The sequence below is a fragment of the Apis dorsata genome, unplaced genomic scaffold, assembly GCF_000469605.1.
Source record: "Apis dorsata unplaced genomic scaffold, Apis dorsata 1.3 scaffold_156, whole genome shotgun sequence".
NCBI lineage: Eukaryota > Metazoa > Arthropoda > Insecta > Hymenoptera > Apidae > Apis > Apis dorsata.
The window spans coordinates 633,300-659,427 of record NW_006263446.1 but is presented as its reverse complement, the minus strand read 5'-3'; the positions used below and the strand labels follow the sequence as shown (position 1 = coordinate 659,427).

At 26.4% G+C, this 26,128-nt stretch overlaps 3 protein-coding genes and 3 long non-coding RNA genes across 6 annotated transcripts in view; 5 read left to right on the top strand and 1 right to left on the bottom strand.

Moving 5' to 3' along the window:
- The window catches only part of LOC102670980 (cytosolic endo-beta-N-acetylglucosaminidase), a 12,001-nt gene extending 6,573 nt beyond the window's left edge, over nt 1-5,428 (top strand). The window contains exon 9 of the mRNA XM_031509460.1: nt 5,300-5,428. Coding sequence (XP_031365320.1) covers nt 5,300-5,331 — 32 coding nt within the window. The 3' untranslated portion in view covers nt 5,332-5,428. The remainder of the gene's footprint in view (nt 1-5,299) is intronic.
- A 70-nt stretch (nt 5,429-5,498) lies between these two features.
- Nucleotides 5,499-6,056, top strand: LOC116185309. Its single transcript, XR_004150129.1, has 2 exons — nt 5,499-5,553; nt 5,624-6,056. It is a non-coding gene; the product is annotated as an uncharacterized LOC116185309 (long non-coding RNA).
- A 591-nt stretch (nt 6,057-6,647) lies between these two features.
- LOC116185307 lies at nt 6,648-7,980 on the top strand. Its single transcript, XR_004150127.1, has 2 exons — nt 6,648-7,688; nt 7,753-7,980. It is a non-coding gene; the product is annotated as an uncharacterized LOC116185307 (long non-coding RNA).
- A 12,402-nt stretch (nt 7,981-20,382) lies between these two features.
- LOC102681417 overlaps nt 20,383-26,128 on the top strand; it is a 6,614-nt gene continuing 868 nt past the window's right edge. The window contains exons 1-3 of the mRNA XM_006613549.2: nt 20,383-20,809; nt 22,388-22,674; nt 24,868-25,200. Of these exons, the coding sequence (XP_006613612.2) occupies nt 20,512-20,809; nt 22,388-22,674; nt 24,868-25,200 (918 nt within the window). The 5' untranslated portion in view covers nt 20,383-20,511. The remainder of the gene's footprint in view (nt 20,810-22,387; nt 22,675-24,867; nt 25,201-26,128) is intronic.
- On the bottom strand, nt 21,632-25,034 carry LOC116185301. The gene is made up of 4 exons (XR_004150118.1): nt 24,854-25,034; nt 23,480-23,726; nt 22,397-22,771; nt 21,632-22,237 (listed from the first exon to the last, which is right to left on the bottom strand). It is a non-coding gene; the product is annotated as an uncharacterized LOC116185301 (long non-coding RNA).
- Nucleotides 22,909-23,859, top strand: LOC102681326. The gene is made up of 2 exons (XM_031509469.1): nt 22,909-23,269; nt 23,454-23,859. Exons 1-2 carry the CDS (start codon nt 23,262-23,264, stop codon nt 23,758-23,760), a joined length of 315 nt encoding a protein of 104 aa, XP_031365329.1. The 5' UTR covers nt 22,909-23,261; the 3' UTR covers nt 23,761-23,859.

Genomic DNA, 26,128 nt, shown 5'->3' with positions numbered 1-26,128 from the left:
TTTTTTTTTTTTTTTTTTTTTTTTCTCCTCTTTTTGTTCGATTTAATCCTTCGTGCTTGAAATGTCAATTTGCAAATTTGAACGTTTAAATAATTTCTTAGTTGCATCACCATCTATAGAATATACATATATAAAGTAGGTATTATAGAATAATGGAAAGTGAAATAAATTTTATTTTAGATCCCATTTCTTTAGTTACATACATAAAATGATGCATATAAATAATAGATATGAATTTACATAAAAATGGTGATAATAAATGAAATACATACAGATTGTTCTTTTGAATTTCTGAGATGTTTGAGTCATATTCTAGGATTGCTAATAACTTTCTATTGTTAGTTAGAATGAAATTTTCAAGGCCTCACTTGACTATGATCTTTATAATTGCTAATTTTCTAAGCTTCTAAATGTAAATTACTTTTTTATTTTTTTTTTTTTTTATTTATAAAAGTATCCATGCTTCGGCGATGGATTCATTATATTACAAAAAATTTCAGATCATGTCAATAATTTAATAGCTAATTTACTTACTAATAAATTAATATAAAAAATATAATTAAAGATGCTGTTGCAAACTAATTACAAAATAATGAACGGAGATATAAAATAAAAGATATGGGTATCTAATGAATAGAAATGAATAATATGATAATTCGAACCTTAAAAGAAAAAAAGAAACACGTGTATTTATAGTTTTATTATTTTAATTTACTTGAAGGTAAACTTTTATGTGACTTTTGATTAATTTTCTTATAAATTTTTCGTTTCTCTCAAAAAAATTAAAAAGTGTGAATATTTATATATTTATTGGTAATAATTTATTTCTCGCTAGAGAAGACATGACATAATTCTTGCACAGAGGTTCAATGACACACACTTATTTCTATTTCACTTCTATTGGGTCAACGACCAAATAATTTCTCGGTGAAATCTTAGAAACATCTCTGCACAGCATTTCAATTGCTATATACTCTTTTACAGTGCTTTATTGTATATTTTCTTTAGCAAAAGATATTTCATGTAATGACAAAGTATATATCAAATAATAACATTTTATGCAACGCATAAATATATCTTTTCTTACATAGAAATTTTAAATAACAAATTATAATGAAAATTAATAAAAATTTATCTGAAAATTTAATTGATTTGTATTCATCGTTTAAAATAATTTTTTTTTTCATTTAGTAAACATACTATTACCTTTATAAAAATTATAAATTTTCTTCTTCCATTATTATTCTTACAGAGAATTGATATAATTTTACAAAGAATTCACCTATCTAATTTTTTCTCACTGCCTTAATTTCTAACTAGATATTTATCAATATATTCATTTTATTATAAAAATAATAAAATTTTATAATTTTATATATGCCAGAAATAAAATTCTATATACACGATTCAATCCAATTTTAAAAAAGAAAGAAACATTTTTCACTAAGGATACTGCATTCACGATCTCGCATTACAGGCTGTAAAACCTTCATCAACCAACGTACAATATTTTGATCCCTCTGGTTACAACCTCTATTTCTCCAAGGCTTCGAACTTCCGCCTCTAATACTTCCGTTCGTCTCTCGACTCTCTCGAACGATCGACTATACAGAATCGAGTATAATGGAAATCGATGGGATTCTAAATCGTTGTTTCTTCCCGTATGGAAGAACCATTTGTGCCATTTCCATAAAATCTCCGCCATTTGGCGCTTGTTCCTCGAGAGAGGCAACGAGAGAAGTAACGTTCATATTTACAAGATGAGATCAGACTGTTTTCCTGCTCGGCCAAGGCGATCTGGTCGTGTTGGTTCAACATGGACGAGGAGAGAGATGAAGAGAGGTCGTGCACGTCGGCTCGTGCCTCGATCAAGGAAACATTTTCAACAGGACAAAACCTCTCTTCTATCTTGCATCGTGTTTTCGCATTCCGTGTATGAGATACGACGATAAAGTTGGTGAACTTTTTGTGCTAAGATTACTCCATTGCTGATTGTCGCATTCTCGTTTCAGATTCAAAATACTCTCTCAATGTTACGTGTATGACAGTCTTGCATATCCCTGAAAAAGAAATCATTCTAGATGTCATTAATTCCATTAAAATACCTTCCTTTCACTATTTTTATTTTTATTTTTGGAAAAGAGTCATTGAGGTTCAGACTCAGATGTTTATGTATTTATACAATTTTCATATTTGAAGAATAAGAAAGTTTCTTTAATAATATTTATATAAATTTTAGTTTATATATCCTCAGCTTACTTATTTCTATCTTACCTTTTCATTAGTCAAAGTTTTCTCAATAATAGTGTTATATAAGCATTATTGTGATGCAAGATCCACTAGTTGTTAGTGGAGGAAAACCTTTTTAATACTTTCAAGTAATAATCCTGACTGTTTATCCACTTGATACAACTTCATAATCATGTATATCAAATATAAGTATAATCCTGCAATATCAATAAAAGTTAGTTAATATTACTCAACTTTTGATTCGGTCCAACAGAATCTTTTTCCACATAAAAATTTAATGGTCTTCCATTCTACAAGCAGCTTCAAGAGAAACATTACTTACTCTGAAGGCTATTCGAAATTATTTGCTTGTCGTTAGTGGACAGCCACCCAAAAACCCTTCGAAAATGATCATCACGATGACATTCGGCAATCTGTTAATGTTATCACAATGGATTTTATCATGAGATCTCCTGAATAAACGTCACGATCGAAAGTTGATCTCGAAATCTGCTTGGCAAGCGGATCAAATCGTTCGTGAGATTGCTCGATGGGGAGTTAACCACTTGGGGTTGCAGCGTTGTGGGAGGTGGAGCGTTCAAGCTTGGATGAAACTGTTTTCCCTGGAACCACGAGATGTGTAACGAGTTAGGAAATGTTTTCACCTACTAGTGGTTTGCCAAGTTTCAGATTGTTTGCTGGAGATCTTCGTTCTTAGAGATTCTGGGAATTCCAATTTTCTAATTAGTGATTAGTTTCTGACAAATTGTGGTCGAAACAGGATAGAAAAGCTGCAAAAATATGAAAATGAAGAATATAAAATTTTATTGGAAATTTTTCTCGGATCTCAAATTTTAATAGGATTTATTTCTGAAAGTTATGAATTATGAAGAAATCAAATGATAAAAATCTTTTGAGAAGAAATCCTTTTCTTAGAAATATTTATAAATTTTCCAAATAATTAAAGTTGAGAAATAAGTCTGAAGAATCAAAAAAAAAATATTGGAGATTTTTTATTGAATCTTAAGGATATTCAGAGACTTTAATTTTCTAAATAGTAATTGAATCACTCAAAAATGAGATGGATCAATTTAAATTTTTAAAAACCAAATAATTGCAATTGAGTCTATTTCATTAATTATTTTCTGATAAATGAAATATATAAGTTAAGTTAATTAGATATGATCCGAGTTAATATAAATTTGATAAGGAAAAATAACGAAGTACATCATATATACACACGTAAAAATAAAATTAGATCCGATTTAATTTCCAAGTTCTAAATCATGATATTTTCAAGAGGTTACGATTTTATTTTATTTTCAACAATTTATCACAGACGTCCCCGATTAACCGTGACTTTCTACACCAGAGCAATTAACGCATTCCTCGGCCGACAAATCGCAACCGCGGACGTGATCGCGTTAGCAAAAATATCCGGATGGAAGTTAGTTTTCGCAACGAGGATCGGTTCCGCCATTAAACCGACCAACAAATTAATTTGCGGCGCCGAAAGTAAATCCAACGGTGAAACCTATCGCACATTAATTAAAATGGGATCGTGTCTTAAATGTTGAAAGGAATGAAAGTAAAGAGGAAATATTTCGAAATCTGAAGATGAAGCTATTATTCTTTCGGAATATAAATATGATGTAAATCGAGAAAACTAATACTTTGAATTATAATAATGTATATTATTTTTTAATATCAAAAATATCAAATCAAATAAATATCAAATATCAAAAATAATTTCAAACAATAAATTTACCAATAAATGGTTCTTAAATGGTTTTTAAATTAGTGGATCAGAGGTAAATCAAAAGTAAAAATTTTCTTTTTTTTTTTCCATGAAAAATTTTAAATTCGGATCATAATTTATCAACTTACGAAAAAATTATTGAAAATAATTCTGGGTAAAAAAAAATAATTATTAACATCCGGTATAGAATAATTCATCGAATAATTCGCGTTTGCATCTATGAACAAGTCCTCTCGATGGAAAAACTTTCCCCTGTTCAACGTAACCTTGTTAACTCGTTTGCAAAAATGTTTGCGCATATTTCTCATTTTACACGCTGAGCGATACTTTGCGCATATTTCGAAACTTAAATCGTTCGCGAGACATTCTTTCTCACGTTGATTCGCTTAAACACCTATTTCCTGGAGAATGCTAAGAGGAAAACTTTCGATTCGAACATTGCGAATATTATTTATCGATAATATATGCATAAATGTCAATCCAATAAATTTTTATTTTGGCATTTGTAATATTTTTTAAAAACATTGACAAAGATGAAATTGAGTTTCATCAATAATACAATATGAATCAAGATAGTCAGAATAAGAGTCGAGATATTAGTCTTAAAAAATGTCGAGAAGAAAATGTTAAATTATAATAATTATAATAACTCCAAAATAAAATGAAAAACTAATTGTGCTTTTAGGATTAAATATTTTATTAAATATGCAGGATATATATATGTTGCGTGCAAATATTATTACCTTATTAAACAGTAAAATTATATCGATTTAATATTCCATTTCCAGAAATGCAATTGGTGAAAAGAGAATAATAATTATTTATTAAAATCAAATGATATGCTTTATAACGGTTTTGTATTGCAGAACGATTGTATCCTGTTAACAAGGTAAATCGAGATAAATCGATGACCCGAGAAAAAGTGAACATCGATTCGTTGTTATCCTGTTTGCACGATTCTGAAACAGGCGATCCTCATTTGCAAGTAATTGCATTCGCGATGAGCTTACATTTCATATGTGGAGCGTAGAGTAGGGGTATAATCAAAATTATTTGAGAAAGAAACGGCATTTAACTCGTTAGAATTAATGAATAAAGTAAAATAAATAAAATTGCACAATCTTCGTCGTTATCTTTTTCATCTTGAAATTCCTTCAAACATATATTTAATCTTTTGCAGCATCTAAATATCGTCAGAATTTTTTAATTCTTGTGAGAAGAATAATTATAATTACTTCGACGTAATTATCTCAATTTATTAACTGCTTAACTCTAATTCAATTAATCTAATAAATTGATTCCTATTTTCAGGCACCTGCTTCTACACCGTCTGCAACATTTAATATTTAATCCTCTTAGTAATACATGTGATCCTGATACTCCTCCATCGTTTAATTTCACTGGATGCGATGCAGCTTCGATATTTAAGTATATATCTAAATTATAAAATTCATATTATTAATTACACTGAAGTTGGTTACTATATTTTATCGTTTTATTTCAGTCGTATAGAATACAACTCGAACAGAAGTGAAAATTAAAGATGTGTAAGGTGGAAGGACAAGGTACGATCATAGTTGAGAATTTTTATGGATTACTTCCTCGTGATGATTGATTTAACAATCAGTTTCACAGGAAATTACATACACGAGCCACTTTCGAACAACTTTTAAAATTCAGGATCGATAATAGCTCACGCGAGAAATGAACGCTGTCACGGGTATTGACAAGTGAATGGCTCACTTGTAGTCGGTCGATGAACCTCTCGATTGAAAATCAAAAAAGATCAACGGGCAGAATCCGTGCAACGAAAGTCGGTGGTATCAGGTGGAGGAGCGGTCATTAACTTTTCCCAATAAGAATTCATGACTCTCTCCCCGTTTGTCACGTGTTCTTTATATACTTTCACCTCTGCCTATCGTTAAATAAATGAATTGTTGAAAAGAAATTGTCGACGATCGTGACGTGCCTATTGATTATACTCGGTAATCGATCTGTTCTTTTGTAAAGAGAATTTATATTCGCCCTTCTAATATCATTGTACCGTCGCCAATAAAATTGATGCAATGAAATTTTCCATTCAACTGCTTCAATCAAAATGATGCGAACAAGCCTTTTTTCGCCGGGTATTTTGGCGAAATTTGATCAATGAAGTATAACTGTGAAATATAATTATTTTCTCGAATGAATACAATTAAACGACGCATGAACTTTGTAAAATGCAATTATTAAGACGTTCGCGCGATGCATTATATTGGATTGGCTGCCTTTTATTAAGTGGAATACGCTTTGTTGAATAATTTAGCGAATTTAAAAGTAAAATTAGAGTCCAAGAAGTCGGAAATAAATTGAATTTAAAATACAATGTGATACTAAAATTATAAAACATTGTTTTATTGAAAATTATGATTTCTTAGAAATAATAAAATTGTAATTTTAACAAAATAATTTAAATATGCGATTTACACGAAAATTTTTCATAAAATTTCCATAAAAAATAATTTGTTTGTAAGAACATTCGTTCCAAATTACAGGCGATTAAATATATCATCACCGATAATCAAAAATATAATATAAAATTTATTAAAGAAATTCAAATTAGAAATAGTTTTATTTTTTCTTTTCTTAAAATTTGAATGACTACTATACAATATGTATATAGTACTATATACAATATGTATATAGTAGGATTCAAAAAAAGATTAGGAAAATCTATCATAAATTACGTTTATTATAATCTTATAGGTTAGGATTCGAAAACATTAAGCGCTTTATTTCAATACGTTCAATACGAAACTAAGCCAACAGGATATTTGTACATTCTAAATTGAATCGAAATAAAAGCTGGTAATGCTTTGAAACGTGTAATAAATATAAATAATGAGAGAATTTCAAAGTAATGATTTCCTTTCTTGCTAGAATACTTCCCTAAAAGGAGGAATAAAACGATCGGATTACAATCAATTAATTTTTCTCATTCGATCTTATAGACAGATATTTCATGGATCTAATGGATATATATAAAAATAGATCGTTTACTGTGTCGGGACATGGCTACCCTGGTTTCCTCTTTCCGCTCCACTGGTGTTGCATTTTATCACGTGTTATCGCGATTCGCGGATAAAAAAAGGAAAGGAAACATCATAGAAACTGGATTTTCCGGTCAACGGTGTTTCTTTTTATTTCGATCGTGCACACGTTTCGACCGAATGAGATAATAACAAAATAATTCTTGACGGATAATCATAACGTCATGATAAATTTCTAAACGAAGGATTGTAAATTGTGTAATTGCAATTTGAGGTTAAATTAGAAATTCGTAAGTTGATTTTGTTTATTATTAATTGAGTTTGTATGTACATCTTCTGGATTAAGACCGTTAATCATTTATATTCTTTTTCTTTAGATGACTTGTACATATTTATATTCGATATAAATATCAGATCAATTTCTATATCGTAAAACTTTATACGTAACATAGAGATTCGAACATCGTTATTTCGTGTTATAGTATGATTAATTGTATTATTATATTACTCTGCTATACGAGATTATTAAATATAATAAGGATGCGAGATGTTAAAGATACACTTTCTACGTTTTAGAAAATTCGATTAGAAGTTGATCGATCTTGTTTAGAAGCTTATTCATCGTTAAGGAAAATGACAGATCGATTTAAACGAGTGTTGTGCAAGCAAAGGTAAAAAATAATTTCCATAAAGTACAGCTGCAGGAAGATCGAATGTGTGACTGAATTCTTTTAGATTTCAATTATTGGAAATAGCTGTTAACTGAATTTGTTTTTGCGTACACGGGTAAAGATATCGCGTAAGATCCTGCACGATGCAACATGGGATCGCATTCTTTGCCTTTTCTTGCGACAGTGCTATTTCCCTTGTAAATTTTATTCGGAAAAAAAATTTTAATTACGCGATTGCGAAATTATAAAACAATAAATTAATTGTAAAAGATAGAAAATATATATATATTTTTTTAATTATATTAATTATATTTATGATACGAATATATTTAAAAAAAAATAATTTTAAAAAAAGACTTTTATGTATTAAAGGATTATATTAGGATAGTTTTATATAAATATGTATCCGATTCGATAATTTTTTATTAATTTCTATTGTATATAACCTAATAAATATATTTTTTTTAATTGTTTGAAAATTTCTAAAATTTTTCTACATACCTTTTCATTTATTTAAATAAAATTGAGATATAAAAGTTTAAGATTCATAATGTGATTAAGTAGAAGTAGTAACGTAAAGAAGAAGATTTCAAAAAGATTGTAAAAAATAATAATAATAATAATTATCTTTCTCTTCTTAAAATTTTTGAATATTTTGGCGTTAGGCCAATGGAAAATATATACTTTCAACTCTTCATAGTCAATAAATTTGAATAATTGCGTTACGCATATTAACATTTAAGATATGAAATAATTTTATAGTATCTCTCAGAATTCCCATAAAAATGTTTAACATTAAAGAATATCGCAATCCAAACTTTAAAAATACTTAAATCTTTTAAATCCCTATTAAATCTTAAACTTTGCTTTCTATAGGGAAAAAAAAAAAAAAAATGAATATGATTCAAACGACAATGTTTCAACGTTTCGTTTCATTGGACCGTAGATTCATCCGGAAGCATCCAAAGAGGAAGTGGACAATTTCGATCCTAAGATGAAAAATAGCTGTTTAATCCACGCTAGAATGAAAGTAAAAGCGAATCAAAGACCAATTTACTTTTAAAGTGTACCTGTGTCGGTCCATTGCATTTGCTAGAATATAATATCTATCTATAATCAGAGATCGATTTCGTTCCGATCAACAAATATATCTCACGATTTCCCTTCCATTTTCGAATTTTTACGGTATATGCAAACGGGAGAACGCGTTTTACTGGAAAAAATAATTGGTATTAAGTATCGATAGATATATGATAAATTTACGATAATAATGATTTTTATCATTAAATAATAAAGTACAATAGAAAGTAAGGCAAATTGATCAATTTTACTTTCTACGAGATTTTTAATTTTAATAATGAATGATTTTCAAAAAACTATTAAATTAATCAACTTTAATCGCTTTTTTAATTGATCCATGTAAAAGTTTCATTACTTTATTATATACAATCTATAAAAAATGAAACAAAAGAATATTTAATTTCTATCGAAGATAACACCTACGTATGAAACTTGATCTGCTCTATCTATCTTTATTATTTAACTAAAAATTAAAGAATACGTGAAACTTAAAATTTTAAAAAAATAAAGAAATGCTAAAAGAAAGAAATCTATTTTAATTAATGAAAATAGAAAGATATTCCCATAAAATTATCGAAAGTCCAATTGACGAACGAAGACCGATGACGAAACTTCCACTGAGATTCTCTTTTGTCTTGAACAAGTGTAATTACTTCATCATGTTTCGTACGCCAGTCGTTATGTAAATTAAAATTTTGCAAGCGTACATAATTACTGGGTCGTGGTTTTCGTTACGCGCTTCGCGGTTTCTTTGACTTTTCATGGCGAAAAAATGAGAAATTCCACCGATCTTTTACAACTTCCGCGACGAATCGTATTAACCCGCGCTTCTTCTTGCATAGTATCTTGCATATATCCGCTTGTATCAATTTGCATAAATATTTTTTTTTTTATTTTCTTAGAAACAATCGTTATTTCATAGTTGATCTTGGTCTAACAAAACTCTCGTCTCACACAAAATTCACATTTCGATAAAACGACAGATTAAAAATTATTCTTGTCAATTTTTGTTATTTTTTCTAGAAAGTAATAAAAAATTAATAACATCACATTATTCGTGTTCCCTTCTATACCATGTAACTTTTTTTATGAAATATTTATTCATATAATGAATAATTTATGAGCCAAATCGCATTACGGTTTATTATACACGGCCTATCCTGTATGATAATAAATTTCGATTAATGTAAAAAAAAATTTACAAAAAGAATTAGTTTTCATAAAAATATAAATGATACAAAAAGTAATTTTTTCTCGATTACAAATCTTCGTTATAAAATATCAAGTAATTTAAGTAGAACACGTGGAGGCAAACACTAAGTTGTGCCACATAACCTCTAAAAGGAACGCAATGCCGATGCAAAAGGTCAGGTTATTGCATCCGGGCAGATTGTTTCTCTGGCGAATGCACAAAGCAACGACATACAGTTCTATTGCGATTTCTATACGTTAATCTACACATGATTTCCCACGACCACTGTTTTCTAACTTTCCTCTGTATCTAGCTAAGATGAATTTGCAAAAAGTGGACAGTCAAACGTGCGGAACTTTCGCTCGTTCCCTTATAATGTGTGCATAAATCATTTTCTAACGAATTAGTATCTATGCTGTGTGTCGCGATTTTCGAGAGAATTGCAAAGTGGTTTTCATGATTACTACTTTATTTGCAATTATTTGTACATAAAATTGCATGATCAAAATTTTCAATATTTATTTATTACAATATAGAGGTAACGTATGATCTATTACAATAGATATTCAATAAATATTAAAGATTATAATCAGCATTGTATATTTTATATTTACGACAACTTTCTAATATTTTTTTTTTAATTTTCATTTTCATAATTTTCATTGGATTGTGCACAATTCATCTCTAAAATAATCCATCTAAAAATTATTGTGTATTCATTTTAAATTTTCATATATTTGTAAAAATTTTTATATCTAATTAATTTTTAATACCACTATAAGTATTTAGATCCCGATTTTCGAGCAATTTTGTTCAATTTTTATTGTATAACGATTTGGATTGGAACTAAATATTCACTAATGATGGATTCGAGGTAAATATACAGAAAAATTAAGCGAACGAAACCGATGTGCACTGGTACCTCTGGAAAATCCTCGTGGAACGGTACGTCAGCGATAGCGATGCGAGACCGCGTGTTCGTACACGGCCTTCCAGACGTTTCTCCGGCCTTTCTAAAGCGACCTCGAGAGAAATGCGAAGAGAAGCAGGAATCCTCCTTTCGATCTGACCACAACTCGGATCTTTTCATACTTTTTACCATTCCTATCACGTACACGCAACTTTGCCTCCTTCGATGTTTAGATCATCATTACGCAAAAGCTATGTTAAGCTCTTATATTAACACATTTAAACATAATGTACATTGACAAAACCATTTGGTTTCTCTATTATTTGTATTTTATCAAATTTATTACCGCAATTAAAAATTTACTATAAGTAAATTAATTCTTTTGTTTATTTTAAAATTAACAATTTTTAATATTTCAAACAACATATATTATAAGTACTTGTTTAATCAACCGATTTTCTCTTGATTTTATAGTATATATATATTTAGTTTAAAAAAATGGAATTTTAGTTAAAATGATGAAAATTTTCAACAATTTTAATTAAATTTAAATAATATTTAGAGATTAGAAGGAATCTTTTTTTAACTTTTTTAAATCTGCAATATCCATAAGATTTTCCAAAAAAATAAATTCAATTTTTCTTCAAAAGACAAATATCAAAATCATTCTAAATCTAAAATCTAAATCAAAAATCATTCTAAATATAAAAACTTACCTTAAATCTCTTTCACTAGTTGTACATATTAGTTTCTTCTTAATTCTTTTCAATTCTTCCAAAAATTCTTGAAAATAAATTTAATCACACCAATAAAAGGAAAATTTTGATTTAATGATATATCTAATATCTCTAAAAACTTACCTCATTCAGCTATATCAATTCTATTATCTCTTTCCAAACTCAAAGCTTTTAAAAATCAATTTCTATGTTGAAAATTTTGATCTAAGAATATTTCTAATATTCAAATAGTTATATAGATATTACATTAATCATTATTATTACAGTCACAAATTTCCTCTACCAGTCTTACCTCTCTTTCCTATAAACTCCTTAAAATTCTTTAATACGAATTCAATCTTTCAAAAAAAAAGTTTCACTCCCGTTTCACACTTGATGTTTCATTATTTTCAAGAACCAAACTCCACATGCAGAAACCTTCGATTCCCACGGTACAACCAAGGCGTGCGTTATCCGCGATTTACCTAGCACCTATGGGATCGCTGATCGGTCGTTGAGCAATTTTCGGGGTGTTCCTTTGGCAAAAGGAATAATAATCCTTGGAGAGGGACAGAAAAGTAGAGGGGCGGTCATCAGTGTTCCACGATGCAAAGGAAGAAAGAGAGACGGAGAAAGGCTTGAGGAGAGTAGCAGTACCGTGCGAGTCCAACACTCCAGTCACCGATCGGATGTACGAGTAGCCGGTCGTGCAATAAAGTGATCGTGAATTTCCGTGTCTTTGCTTTTCGCAAAAGTGTCTTACCGTGTTATCTGGCCGCGCTCTGGACCAGGTGTACAACCGTAAAAGTGCGACGTGTGACGTTTCCATTAGTGAAATGTGTGCAGCGACATTGTGCGGCTGATCATGATGTGATGATCAAAGGAGAGAACGTGATAAACTACGACCTGGTATGTTTATTTTGCGAGCATTCTAAGACTCAGCAGGGCTGCGACCTAATAAGTTCACGACATTAATGAAACCGCAGGATACAGATCCAGATTTTCGCTTTTGTACTTTGGGAAAGATGTTATTTCTTGGATTAATAAGCATGTGCTAGTATCTGTAACAAAATTAATATTGATTAATATTTGGACAGAAATATAATTAAATATATGTAAATATTTTTATAATATGTTCTACTATTTAAGTATATATTATAGATCTGTGTTATACAATTAAATATAAATATTATCTATAATATTATCTATAATATGCAAGAGAATTTTTTATTAAAAATATTTATTGAATATATAAGAAGATATTAATATCAGATAGTTCAAATGATATACTGCTATAGCTGAGAGATATTTCATCTGAAAACATTGTTGAATTTGAAAATGACTTTATAAGATTAAATATTGGTTTTAGAAGGTTGTTCAAATAATACAAAGAAATGTTATTAGAAAGTTATTATTCTGAAAGATTTTATGGTTGAAGAATGTTTCATCTGGGAACATTTTTTATGAGATTCATTATAGAGAATGAAATATTCTTTTTAGAAGATTGATTATTGAGAAATTTAATATTAATTTTTATCAGAAACAATTAGTTATATATATAATATTAGAATTATAGATTAATAATTCTGATATAGAAAAATTCTGATTTAGAAAATAGAACATTATCATAATTGAAAAATTTTTTTTCAGCAAAAGTTTTAAATTATATAACATTTTAATTCTAAAATATTATTTAAAAATATTTTAATTAAATTAAAAATATTTTTTGTGTTATTTCACAAAAATTATCATGTTTTCTAAATCATCAAAGAATGATACAAATCATGAATAATTATTGAATTTTTTATTTAAAAAAAACAAGATCGCGTGAGATATTTAAGTTTATCGATCGAAGAAAGTTTTTTAAGTTTTTTAATAAAAACTTTTATCGTGTATAAAAGAAAAGATTTCACTGACGGATCTTCGATAAAAAATCTTTAAAGATTATTCAGTTTGGTTCTGGTACAATTTTTCTTGTAATTTGGTGAAAGGTTTATATGAGTTATTCTGAGAAAGATGTGTATCTGCATGAATTTGTTCTAGTTCGATAATGGAATTAAGTGAGATACGTTGAATATAGTTAGACTTCGGCTGTTGAGCAATCTTTTTTTCTTACGGTAATTTGGTGAAAGGTTGATAGAAATTATTCCAAAAAGGATTTCTAATTGTGTATAAATAATTTTTCTTTGAGTTAATAATGAGATTATGTGAGAAAATATTTGAAAAGTAATTATTTGGATGAAGAGATGACTTGGATGGATCTGTCTTGTAATTAAATGTGTGAATTATTTTAAAAGAAATTTATATTTGTATGTTAATCATTCTATATGATAAAAAAATCCTAATAAATCATAGACCCAATTTCTTTCCTTTACAATTTGTTGAGAGAATTATATGAATATGATCATAATAAAAATTATTATTGTAATATCTTTTTAATGAAAATTTTCACATAAAACTTTTTTTATAAGGAAGTTTCTTTTATAATCATATTTATTTCCTATTGAAACATGGATATATAATTGTATCTTCCTTATTTATATGAAAGTTTTAGAAAAGTAATGAAATCAGTTTCCGATATTTATTACTAATCAATTGATATTTAATAATATATTATTTTCTATTCAGATATATTTTCATATTTTATATTATCAACATTTGCAATCTTCTACATAATCATTCTAAACTTTCAATTCTATTTTAAATTCCATTTTTAAAAAATTTGATTCTAATTTTTTCAAATATTTCAACACATTTTTGCATTTTTACAATTTCTGCATAATTATATAAAATTTCTAATTTTACTTCGATTTCAATCTTTTCAATATTTCAGCATTTAACACAATTTACATCAATTATAACAAAAATCGTAAAATAATAACAACATTTGCAATCTTCTGTCCAATTATACAAGAATTCCATTTCTACATGAAAAATCCATTTTCTCAGAACTTTGATTCCAATCTTCTCAAATATTTCAACGCATTTCAAACAAACAATTATACTGCAATTACGTGTGGATTTCGCATTCAAATTAATGCGAACGACTCAATCCATGGTAAATCGTGCTTACCTTCAAGCAGCTAGCCGCCATATAGCAAAACAAGCGTGTATAGTTAACAACGTAACTGTAAAGCTGCACATTTATGTGTGAAAGTTCTTGTATGTCGTCCAGTAGAAATATCGCTTAATACAGGTGAAAAATTATTATTTCTTTGACTGATTCATATATTCCTCTGATAACAATTGTAACATTTAACAGACACCATCGACAGTTTTCTATGCGTGTTTGCTCGCAATTCATTGTGATTCCTCGGCATGATGCGCGCGCGCGCGCGTACAAGCGCTGAGGATTCTTTTCCGGTCAGAAATTTACCGTACACACCAATCGCGGTTTCGTCTACCGTGAAATATTCATCCAGTGGTAGATTTGAGTAGCTTTTATCTGAAATAAAAATAACAAATAATAAAAAGAAATAATTATTTGCAATAAAAGGTAAATTTATTTGAAATAAAATTGTTTGCAAATAAATGTAAAATAAAATAAATGATTTTTTATTAAATATTTTAGTAAAAAAATGGAAGATAACGAGTGAAATAGAAACAAGTAAAAGATAATAATAATTGCGTATAAGGAATTCATCTTTAGATCAAAAATATATATATTTATTTCAACTTTCAAATATATATTAACTATTATTATTTAAATAATATTATTTAATTTATTATTTAAATAATATTATTATTTAAGATAAAGGAACATAGCAAATAAAAAAGAAGATAAAAATTTCATTTGAATACCTATTTTGAAGAAAAATTTATTTTCTTCAAAAAATTTATTATTAATTTTTTCAATAAATGAATTCTGAATTGTGTCGTGAAACAATATCACATAAAATATTTATGATATTTTTTTAGAATTTTTATAAAAAAATTCATGTATGGAAGTAAGTATTAAAGATAATTAATTGGACAACTAATTGTATGTAGAAAGATTTGAGAAGTTGTGAGTCATATAGATGAAAAATATTAAAGTTTTTTCATTAAATAGTAAAATTAGATTGGCTGTAAAGGAGAATTGTTTGATGAATCATATCTCATATTTCTTATTAGTTCGTGAGAATATTTATGTATTTACAAAAAATTAAAAAGCGTGCAATATACAAAATATATTAGATTCTTAAAATAAAATATTTGTTAATGATATTTAATAATAATACAATTTTAAAAACTTTCATTTTTTCTAATAATTTCAAAAAATAATATTTATATATGTAATTTGTTCATTATTTTAAAATTAAATATATAAAATTATAAAAATAAAGTATATTATATGAAAAAGTAATCTCTTCTTGTAATTTTAAATTGTTTCAATTAAAAATAAAAATCTCTATTTAAATTTCATTTTTTTTATTATATTCATAAGAAATTTAATTTACATAAACATTTTACAGTCTATTTATTATTGAATACAAGTGAAATTTAACAAGAAAAAATAAATGAGTTATGAAATTTATAAATTCTATTTTAGAAATTATATTTTGTTTTTTGTTTTAAATATTATTAAAACATAAAGTTTTTATGATTTTTTTTTTTTATAATAATTGACTAATTTCACTCAATTTAATTGCTAAATTAAATTGGATTCATGAAGTAAAATCGAAAGATCAGTTTCTTTCTTTAAAATGTTTCCTGTTTAACCACGGAAGAAGGACAAACTTACATACTAGTTACTTCAAGGTCGCTGCACATCGTGAACCACAGAATTTTTCTGGATTGTTCATCTTAACTGTACTTGATTTACAGACATCGTATTTTTCTTGTCCAGAATATACTTTCCTTGAAATCATTCAACTTTTACCTGAAACATTATTTAATATTAAAAAAAAATAAGATATTCTAAATGATAAAATTATATATATGATTCACTTTGTATATTGCTGAATTCTTTAAATACAAAATTATAAAATTGTAAAAAAACATTTAGTATTTCAAAAAATAATAACAGATAAATATATAAATGTAAATATTTGCAGAATTAAAAAAATTGCAAAAAAAATATTCTATATCATAAGAAATGGCAACTGCAAGAGATAAATATAATAAAAAATAAATATTTCATAGGTAAATATATTAAAATTTATATAAAAAAATTTTTCTATAATAAAATTGTGGTAAAATTTTGCATGCCACTTCTTTATATACATTTTTAATATAAAATAACAAAATTAACCAAAATAATTCAAAATTCTAATTATATTCCTAAAAATTTTTTCTTTAAATTTTAGGAAGAATTTCGTTTATCATTTCTTTTCAGATTATATTTTCCTGAGAAATGAAATTGAGAATTTTAGTAGTAAAATTTTTTGTTTAAATATATATATAAAATATATCAAATATATTAAAATATAAATAAAATATTATAGTTTTTTCTACTGAGGATTCTAAATCTTCTTTTTTTCCATTTCCATTTCCATTTAAGATACAATAATCAAGTATATTTATAAATACTATGGATGTATTCTATCGCGTTTTCGAAATAAAATGTCATAAAAATCATTTTTTTATTTTTTTCTTTTTTTTCCAGTCCTGTACAATTCATTATGATTCATTAAACTAAGAACATCTGAAAGTATAAAAACTGCATAATTTTGGGTTGACCAAAGAATACATTATACAGATTTATTAACGATAAATTTTACCTGAATATTACACACAATTTAACAGGGATATAAAAGATCATAGACCGTTATCTCTTATTGCTTTAGCTTTGTACATAATGTTATATTACATGCTATATTACAAATGATATCTGCAAAATGTTTATCGTCTGAATAGCAGACAGAGAAGAATAATTTTTTATCTATTTTATAAACTTATTTTCTTTCATGTTTTCAGATAAACTAATTAATTTAATAACAAGATTACATTAAACATACCTTCGAAATTGTTTTCTAAAGATAAGATCTAAAATAATTTTTTTAATTTTTTCTTTGTTTTGTTTATATATTCAATAAATAAATTATAAATTAATTCCATCTCATTACATTCATTTTTAATATATTGATATTTTCTTAATTTGAAATCTGATTCTTAAATAAAAATAAATGACTAGTTATTATAAAATGATTTATTTATAATCAAAATCTATTAGCTAATCGAATATTTATAACCTAAAAAAATATACTATATATGTGTTGTATATATTTACTTACATGTATAAACACGTATAAAATACTCTTCGAATACATATATTCTTCCAAGAATATTATTTCTTTATTATTTTTCTTTACACTATCATATATTCTCGTTTAAATAATTTATAATTAATCTACTGCATTCTTTTCTTTGATCTTACAAACTTTTAACGGAGTATTTTTCTTATAAATTAATTCGAAAATTTTTGAAGATCAGTGCCATCTAGCGTTTGGATCACTGAAGCTCCAACTTGTTACTAGCATAGCAGCATATGCAAGGAGGTATGCGAATTCGTGTGACGTCACAGACAAGGAAAACAATATATTAGATAAGGACAGAAAATATGTCCGGCCATTTTGACGCTACATGGAAAATTTATTAATTATTAATTTTTTACTCAAAATTTCTGCACTTTTAAGCTTGCATCTTAAAGTTAGAACCATATACAAGTTTCTCATATCAATTTTATTATGATTTTCGTTTTCATTAATTATTTATTAATGATTAATGTGTCATATAAAATTGACATCATTGATACGCAATAGATTTTTCATTAATTTTTTATTAATATAGGATTTATTTCTAAATATAATTATATGCATTTAAGACGTTGCTTTTCTCTCTATTTTCACATATAAATTTTATTTATAATTTTGCTCATGTTTAAATAAATAATATAATTGTTTATTACTTGATTACGGAATAGAGATTTGCATCTGAAATATTCATCGTAATAATCATTAATAAATAATTAACTAAAAGGAATTTTACATCAAAATTAATAAGAGAAACTTGTTTAAAGTTCTAGCTTTAAGTTGCAAACTTAAAAGTGTAGAAATTTTTATTAGAAAATGAATAATTAATGAATAATAATGAATTTTCAATATGGCGTCTTGATGAATTAGAGACTATAGGAAGTTAATCACTAATAAATAATTAATTAAAGAGAATTTCACATTAAAATTGATACGAGAAATTTCTTTAGGCTTCTAGCTTCAAGATGTGAATTCAAAAGTGCGGAAATTTTGAGTAGAAAACAAGTAATTAATGAATTTTCCATGTAGTGTGGCGGAAAATGTTCTCTATCCTTTTCACACAATATTGTTTTCCTTGTCTATGACGTCACACGAATTCGCATACCTCCTTGCACATTCTGCTATGCTAGTAACAAGTTGGAGCTTCGATGATCCAAACGCGAGATGGCGTTGATTCTAGAAAAATTTTAAATCTTCGTTTAACTTATCGACAAAATGGATTCCGTATATAATATAAACAGTATATAAAATTAAAGAACAAAAAACAACACGTAATATTCAAAAATGCTCATTTAAGAAATATCATAAAAGAATTTGTTAACAAAAATAGGAATTGGGAATTTTTTGCAATTAAAGGTAAAAAATATATCTATTAAATATATCGTGACATATATATTATAAACGTATAATAAAAACAAAAATACAATTTACAGAATATTATATATATAAGAATATAATAAATAATTTTTTACTAATTTTTTAATAATTTAGATTGTTAGATTTGAAAATCAATAAAAATTTTCATTATCTCAAAATAAATCTTTAAATTAATTATCGAAAAAAATATAAATAATATCAAGATTTTGATTACCAATGGAATGGAATGAATAATCTAACGTAAGTAATTAAAAATAAAATTGAATTATTGAACGATGAACATATTTTTTTCTCTCTCTCTCTCTCTCTATTTATATCATATATATCGTATATATAATAATCCGTATTCCTTAAAATTATTTTGTTAAAATATAGGGATATAAATTAATGGAAGATATTAATTTTATAAATATATGAATTAATAATGCATGAAAAATCTTTAAGAGGTTTTTATATATACATAATATATTTTTTCATTGCAATTCAAGTTGATTATACTATCTCACAGGTATCGTTTCATATTGAAATCATATTTCAATAAAATATTACATCACAATGGGATTATCTCTCAATAGAAACTGAAAGATTTCCTCTTACCGCAATTTCGGTCATTATTGAGTATAGATTATCAATGTTGCTTGCTTAATTTACAGATGGTTGGGATTCAACAGACTGTGTCAACCGGATCAACGACTTGGGCGTCTATTGACCTTTACTAAACTACGAAAAGTTGCTTTGAATTAATAAAAAAAAGAAAGAGGAAAAAAAAATAGATATTTCTATCCACTTAAAAATAAATTTATTATACTAATTAATTCAAGAATTCTCTAATAGAACGATCTATCCATTCGTTCAATTAACACAAATAAATTGTAAAAGTCAGAAGAGAAAGAAAACAGTATGCGTTCAAATATATTTAAAATTCAAATTAAATACAAATATTTTACATAAAATAGAAAGAAGGTAAAAAAAAAAAAAAAAAAAATAAAAAAAAAAAAAAAAAAAAGATTAAAGAACAAGAATAAATAACGAAAAAATGAGCTAAGAAAGGAATCTTCTAGTAATAATAAATTCTTTTTTAATAAATAAAAAAAGAAAAGGAAAGAGTTAAATAAAAAAAAAAGGAACGAGATCGAGAAGAAATCTTCTCTAATGAATAATATATTCATTGCTTTAATAAATAAAAAAAAAAGAATTCATGAGAGAAAAAAATAAATGATTGAACGTACCTGGAACGCTCTATGTGAAGAAGCAGGAAGGAACAGGTGTGTACAGTAATGTATTAGAACGCCTTTAAGAAAAGAAAAAAAAAAACATGGAGAACGCGGCGATTGCACTTGACTCGACTGTTAGAAGTCAGGATTCGAATAATTCAAAGAATTCGAAGGATTCAAAGGACTCGAAGGACTCGAAGGACTCGAACACATCCGATTCGAAACCAGAAAGTTGCCTCGAGTCTAAACATTCGAAAGAAATCCTTATTTCTGAGAAGCAACAACGGCAACAGCCTCGAACCGTAACAAGCACGGACGATCGACAGAAACTGAAGAACAAGGAGTCCAAGGATGAATCAACTATTCTGATGTTCACTTCTTGTGGGCAATTGCTTTTAGGTACGTTTATCTTTGGAAATTTTCTGTAATTTTATATTTCTTATTATTTTTATTATTTTATAAGAAATATTTTTTCTTTTATTTTAAATTTTATTTTATATTTTTTTTTATTTCTTTTATTAAAATACATTTTGTATGAATTTATATTAAATCTTTTATTAAGTTTTTTACGTTAATATCTATTTTATATTTTATATGATAGGATTCTTTGAATAGAGTATAAAATAAATAATAAAAAAATAAATAAATTTCTGAAATTATTTAATTCAAAATTATTTTGGGAAATACATTATTTAATAGTTAATTCTTTTTATAAATAATATTGAATAATTTGATTGCATATCAACTATTTTCAATTAATAATATTAGATAAAGATATATTTGATATTTAAAAAAATAATTGACATTACTTCGCAATAATGACCGCAAAAACCTGTTTCATTAGAATTAATTTAATTAATAATATCACGGATTCACGGCAAACGTGTTTACCAGACATTTCAATTTCAACTAGATAGCGAATTCCTATTAATTAAGTATGATATTTAACGACGATTACTATTTAAATTTATGTTAATATGTATATTATCCTTACAAGTTCATTCTTTATCGTTCTTGATGACGCATTTTCAAAGAAAACATTTCTTGAAATATTTTAATTAATTCCAATAAAACAGAAAAGATATTTACATTTATATTTTAAAAAATCGTGATAATAAAATACATAATATAAATACATATATATAAAATACAACTTTTGTTCATGAATAATAAATATTTCGTATGTAACAAACAGTAAATATTACATACCTCTTTATTTAAATATATTCTATCATATTTAGAATTTATCATTATCATCATTATAAAGAATATAGTCCATAATTTTTTAAAATGATCCTAATAACTACAAGAGATAATGTTAAGAAAGCAAAAAATTTGTCTGAAATTATAATTCATATAATTCATGAACAAGTAAGATGAATACAGAGTTGTTAGTGTGATTTCTACTTTCGCGTGATATCTTGATTGTTTTAAAATTCTATAAATAAAATATATACGAATTTTCACTGACTGACCACTGAGCAGCAAACATTTCTTCAAATTGCATAGAAATCGGTGTAAAAGTGAAAACATTTCACTTAGAAAGTCATACTTGTGTAACTCCTTCTACAGATTTGCAAACCGTAGAGAATTACCATGCTGTAGTTCATTGTTATTCCATGTTCTCTGGTGATATTGAAATGAACATAATTATTACCATATTCATGTACATCCCATGTATATTTTATATTTATACTTTCTTATTATTTATTTTTTATTATATTTCATTTCTACAATTGATAAATTCATAAAATGATCCTTATTCAATTTTAATTGTAAGTTTCACTAACTTCATGATTCTGCTCCAACATAATTGTAATAATAAACCTAGAATGATAAAAAAAAAAGAAATTAAAGATTTTTAAATATTTCTTCTCTAAAGATTATTTTTTACATGAATTCTTCAATTTATAATTTAAATATATTTTAATAATAATTATCTTAAAAATTTTAAATAAAACAAATTTAATATTATAGGTGTAGTACTTGTAGTATTTGGTATCCTGGTATTGGTCCATGGCGCTGCATTAGGAGGTTCCGGTGCAGGATTATGGGCAGGTGCGGGTGCTCTTGCCGCAGGAGCGTTTGGTGTCGTAGCAACACTTGCAACATCAACAAGCAAAACGAATTCCAGCTTTTCCACGGCTCACCTTGCAGCGAGCCTCATTGCCCTTGCCCTTTCGAATATGGCTGCAATCACGGCCTTGACTGCTATTGTCAGGGACTCCCAGAGAACACCGGAAGTGACCTTGCTCACTGTTCCGGTATGTATTGTCTGCACTTTCACTAGTTACTCTTTTTTTCTATGCATTTCTTTTTTCTTCTGAACATTGCTGTATACAATTATGATATTGTACTTATCTAAAAAGAAATTTAAAAAATTAATCTATAAATTAATTGAGTTTTAGAAAAATAAGATTTAATTTAACAGAATAATAATAAAACAAAATTCCTATCATCATTCTTTTTCTTGTTTCAGAGATTTTTAAAACTGATAAATAATCATAATGAAATTATTATAATAATTATATTTTTAATTTTATTACTTTTCACAATCTTTTATATAACTTACTTCATTCTATATGATAACAAAAATTTACACTTCTCGGATTTCATTAGTAATCGATGAAGATATATATTATAACGTGAAAGTATCAATTACGATCAATCATTAGCGATAAGTATATTCAATACCCGGAGAAATTTTATTGGCGCGTGCTTATTCCATGAAACTACTAAGAAGCTAACGGTGACTTCATCAGGAAATTATTACTCGAACTATCATTGGGTATTTATGCTTATATGTATAAAAGATAGAATCTATGGGGATTATTAAAAATTTTTCATATAAATGAACTGGTATGATCTTTGAATTAGTAATTAGCAACCAAATTTTATTTGAAATATTATTTTACTTATTTTATATTATTTTTGTATTATTTACTATATTCCATATTCATTATTTTCCTAAAATAATTAAAAAATAAGTTCATTTTATTTCAAGATCAAATATATATATAATATATATAATTTTTTATTTTAGTTCATATTATTATGAGCTGTACTTACTTAAAACTCAATTAGTAAGCGGTATTGGTGGCCCAAATTCGTTCTTGATCATTTTCTCGTTCACCGATGAGATCGACGGGTTTTGGCGTCTCAGACCAACCAGAACAGGGCCGTTGGAACCGTTTGACCGTCAGAGAAAGTTTCCAATGCCAAGGCTAAAACGCGGTCAGGGCATCGTGAAATTTCACAAATTGCCTCTGCCTCTGAATCTTGAACGCGATGAAACGCGTCTCTTCCGGTCAATGATCTATTACAAAATGTTTTGCTATGCAGTAATCTGAATTTACAAATATTTCATGAATGTCAAAGAAAATAATAATGGATTAAAATAGTTGTATTTTAATTTTTTAATAAAAGAAAATTATTTCGCTAAATTTTTTAAAACAAAAACAAAAAAAAAGTTTTCAAGATAAAATATTATAAAAAAATATATTAAATTATTTAAGCAGTAATTAAAAATATATAATATTAATATATAAAATATGAAAATAAATAGTTTAAATATCCTATAATATGAAGTTACACAAGTAAAAGTAATAATGTTACTTTTCTTAGGTCAAAGTAAATAGACTTTGACGGATATACTTCGTCCAACTTGGTAAGAGAAAGTCTTCTGTAGTAGAAATATCTTATATCTATATTTATATTCGATTTTTAAAATAGTATTATTTTGAAATAATATTATTTTTTAGCAACAATGTATATTTTTTAATTATTTTTATTTTATTTATTTTTTTATCAATATATATTTTTTCTATCATCTAATTTTTATGAAAATCATCAAATGTCATTTATAAAAATAAATTTAAATAGTTGTCAATCTTACTATTTATAATATACTTGATAGTTGAAATATGAGTAGATTAAAGAACAATAGAAGATGAAAATAATAGCACAAAAGAGTATCAAATGTTAGAAGCTGCAAGATAAATATTTCCATATATTATTCAAATATTTAAATTATATATTTCAATCTTTAATTGAGATCTTTAATCTTATTAGTATATATCTTATAAGTATTCAATAATATTTGGAAATATTCATAACTTTCTAGATAAATAAATAATGTTATATATTATTTCTTATCTTTATCCTATTTCCGGAAAAAGTGAAACTTTCTCACGAAAACTCTTTGTTTTATATAATAATATATATTATAAGTGAACAAATTAAATATTTGTTCATTTATGTATTATTCATTACAAAATATCAATTGTAAATATTAATTGTATAATTATATTAATTGGAATTAAAATTTTTATTCTCGTAGCAAATTTCAAATTATCAAATTTTTTAAAATTAAAAATATTTTGAAACAAAAAATTAAATTTCTTTGTTATGAATAATTAAAATAAATAAAAAAAATAAAATAACCTCAATTGTTAAAGAATGAAGATGGAGACGCAGCAGAAGTAGAAGGTACCTGGGCAGGTATATTGGCTAGCATTGGATTACTGGTAGCTAGTGTGGCCGAATTATTAGTTTCTGGTTACATTTGCTTAACCTTAACCCCTAAACTATGCGGATGCCTTCGAACAAACAATGTCGACGAAATTGCAAGCGACGGTCGATTGAAGACCCGCAACATGGTTCATCAGTGGGTCACAGCGCAGAATCATGTACCGAAGAATCAACCGATTTACGTAGTGCAGCCGATGTTACCGATACATCCGATGATCCAGGTGAGGCCTGATCTTATCCCACGACCCTTCGTTCTCGACTACTACGGCTCGACGTACTGGAAGGGATAGGTCAGTGACACATGAGCTAGAAAGTTTAGACGACGAACGTTGAGAGAAACTCAACGTCGAGTTTTAGCTTCAGGCGATCTTTGTGCCTACATTTCGGTGATGCACGAGCTCGTTGCAGGCATTTCTGTGTCAGGAGGATAAAGCCAACCAACTTCTTCTCTCATAGCTTTTCGGATTCCTCTTTGAGCGAAGGATGCTTGAGGCATAGTACGTGTTTGCGGTCAGAATGCCTGAGAAATTCTTGTAGTGGATGGTTGTGATTGGTTTCTGCAAGGAATGCATGGTATGTTTGTTCTCTGGCTGTTGAATTTTGTTTCTTGAGAAGATATAAGATTGTTTGTTTGATAATTGGATAGTTGAATAGAAAAGGTTATTTAATCATGAAATATTAATAAAGAATGATTTAAAATAAATCATGAAGATAATGAATATATTTCATGTTATTTTGATTATTAGAATAGTTAAGTTATAGATAGTTAATTACAGAGAAATTGATAAAAGATTTAAAATAGATACAGTAAATGTATTTTATGTTATTTTGATTGCTTGATTTTATTTAATGATGTATGAATGTTTTATTCAATAAAGAGATCAATTAAAGAAAAATTGATTTCTTATAGAATGATGAATTGAAAATTTAGAATGAATTGAGTGAATATATTTTATGGCTGTTTTAATTCATAAATTTTATTTGATAAATATAGATGTTCTGATTAATATTTAAATAGTTGAAGTAAAAAAATAATAAATTAATATATATAAAATAAAATATTAGTAATTAATAAATTTAATGAATAAAAAAATCTTATACAAAAAATTAAAAAAATAAAATAATAATAGTAACATAAAAAATAAAATAATAATAATCATAATAAATTTTGTTTTATTATAGTCACCA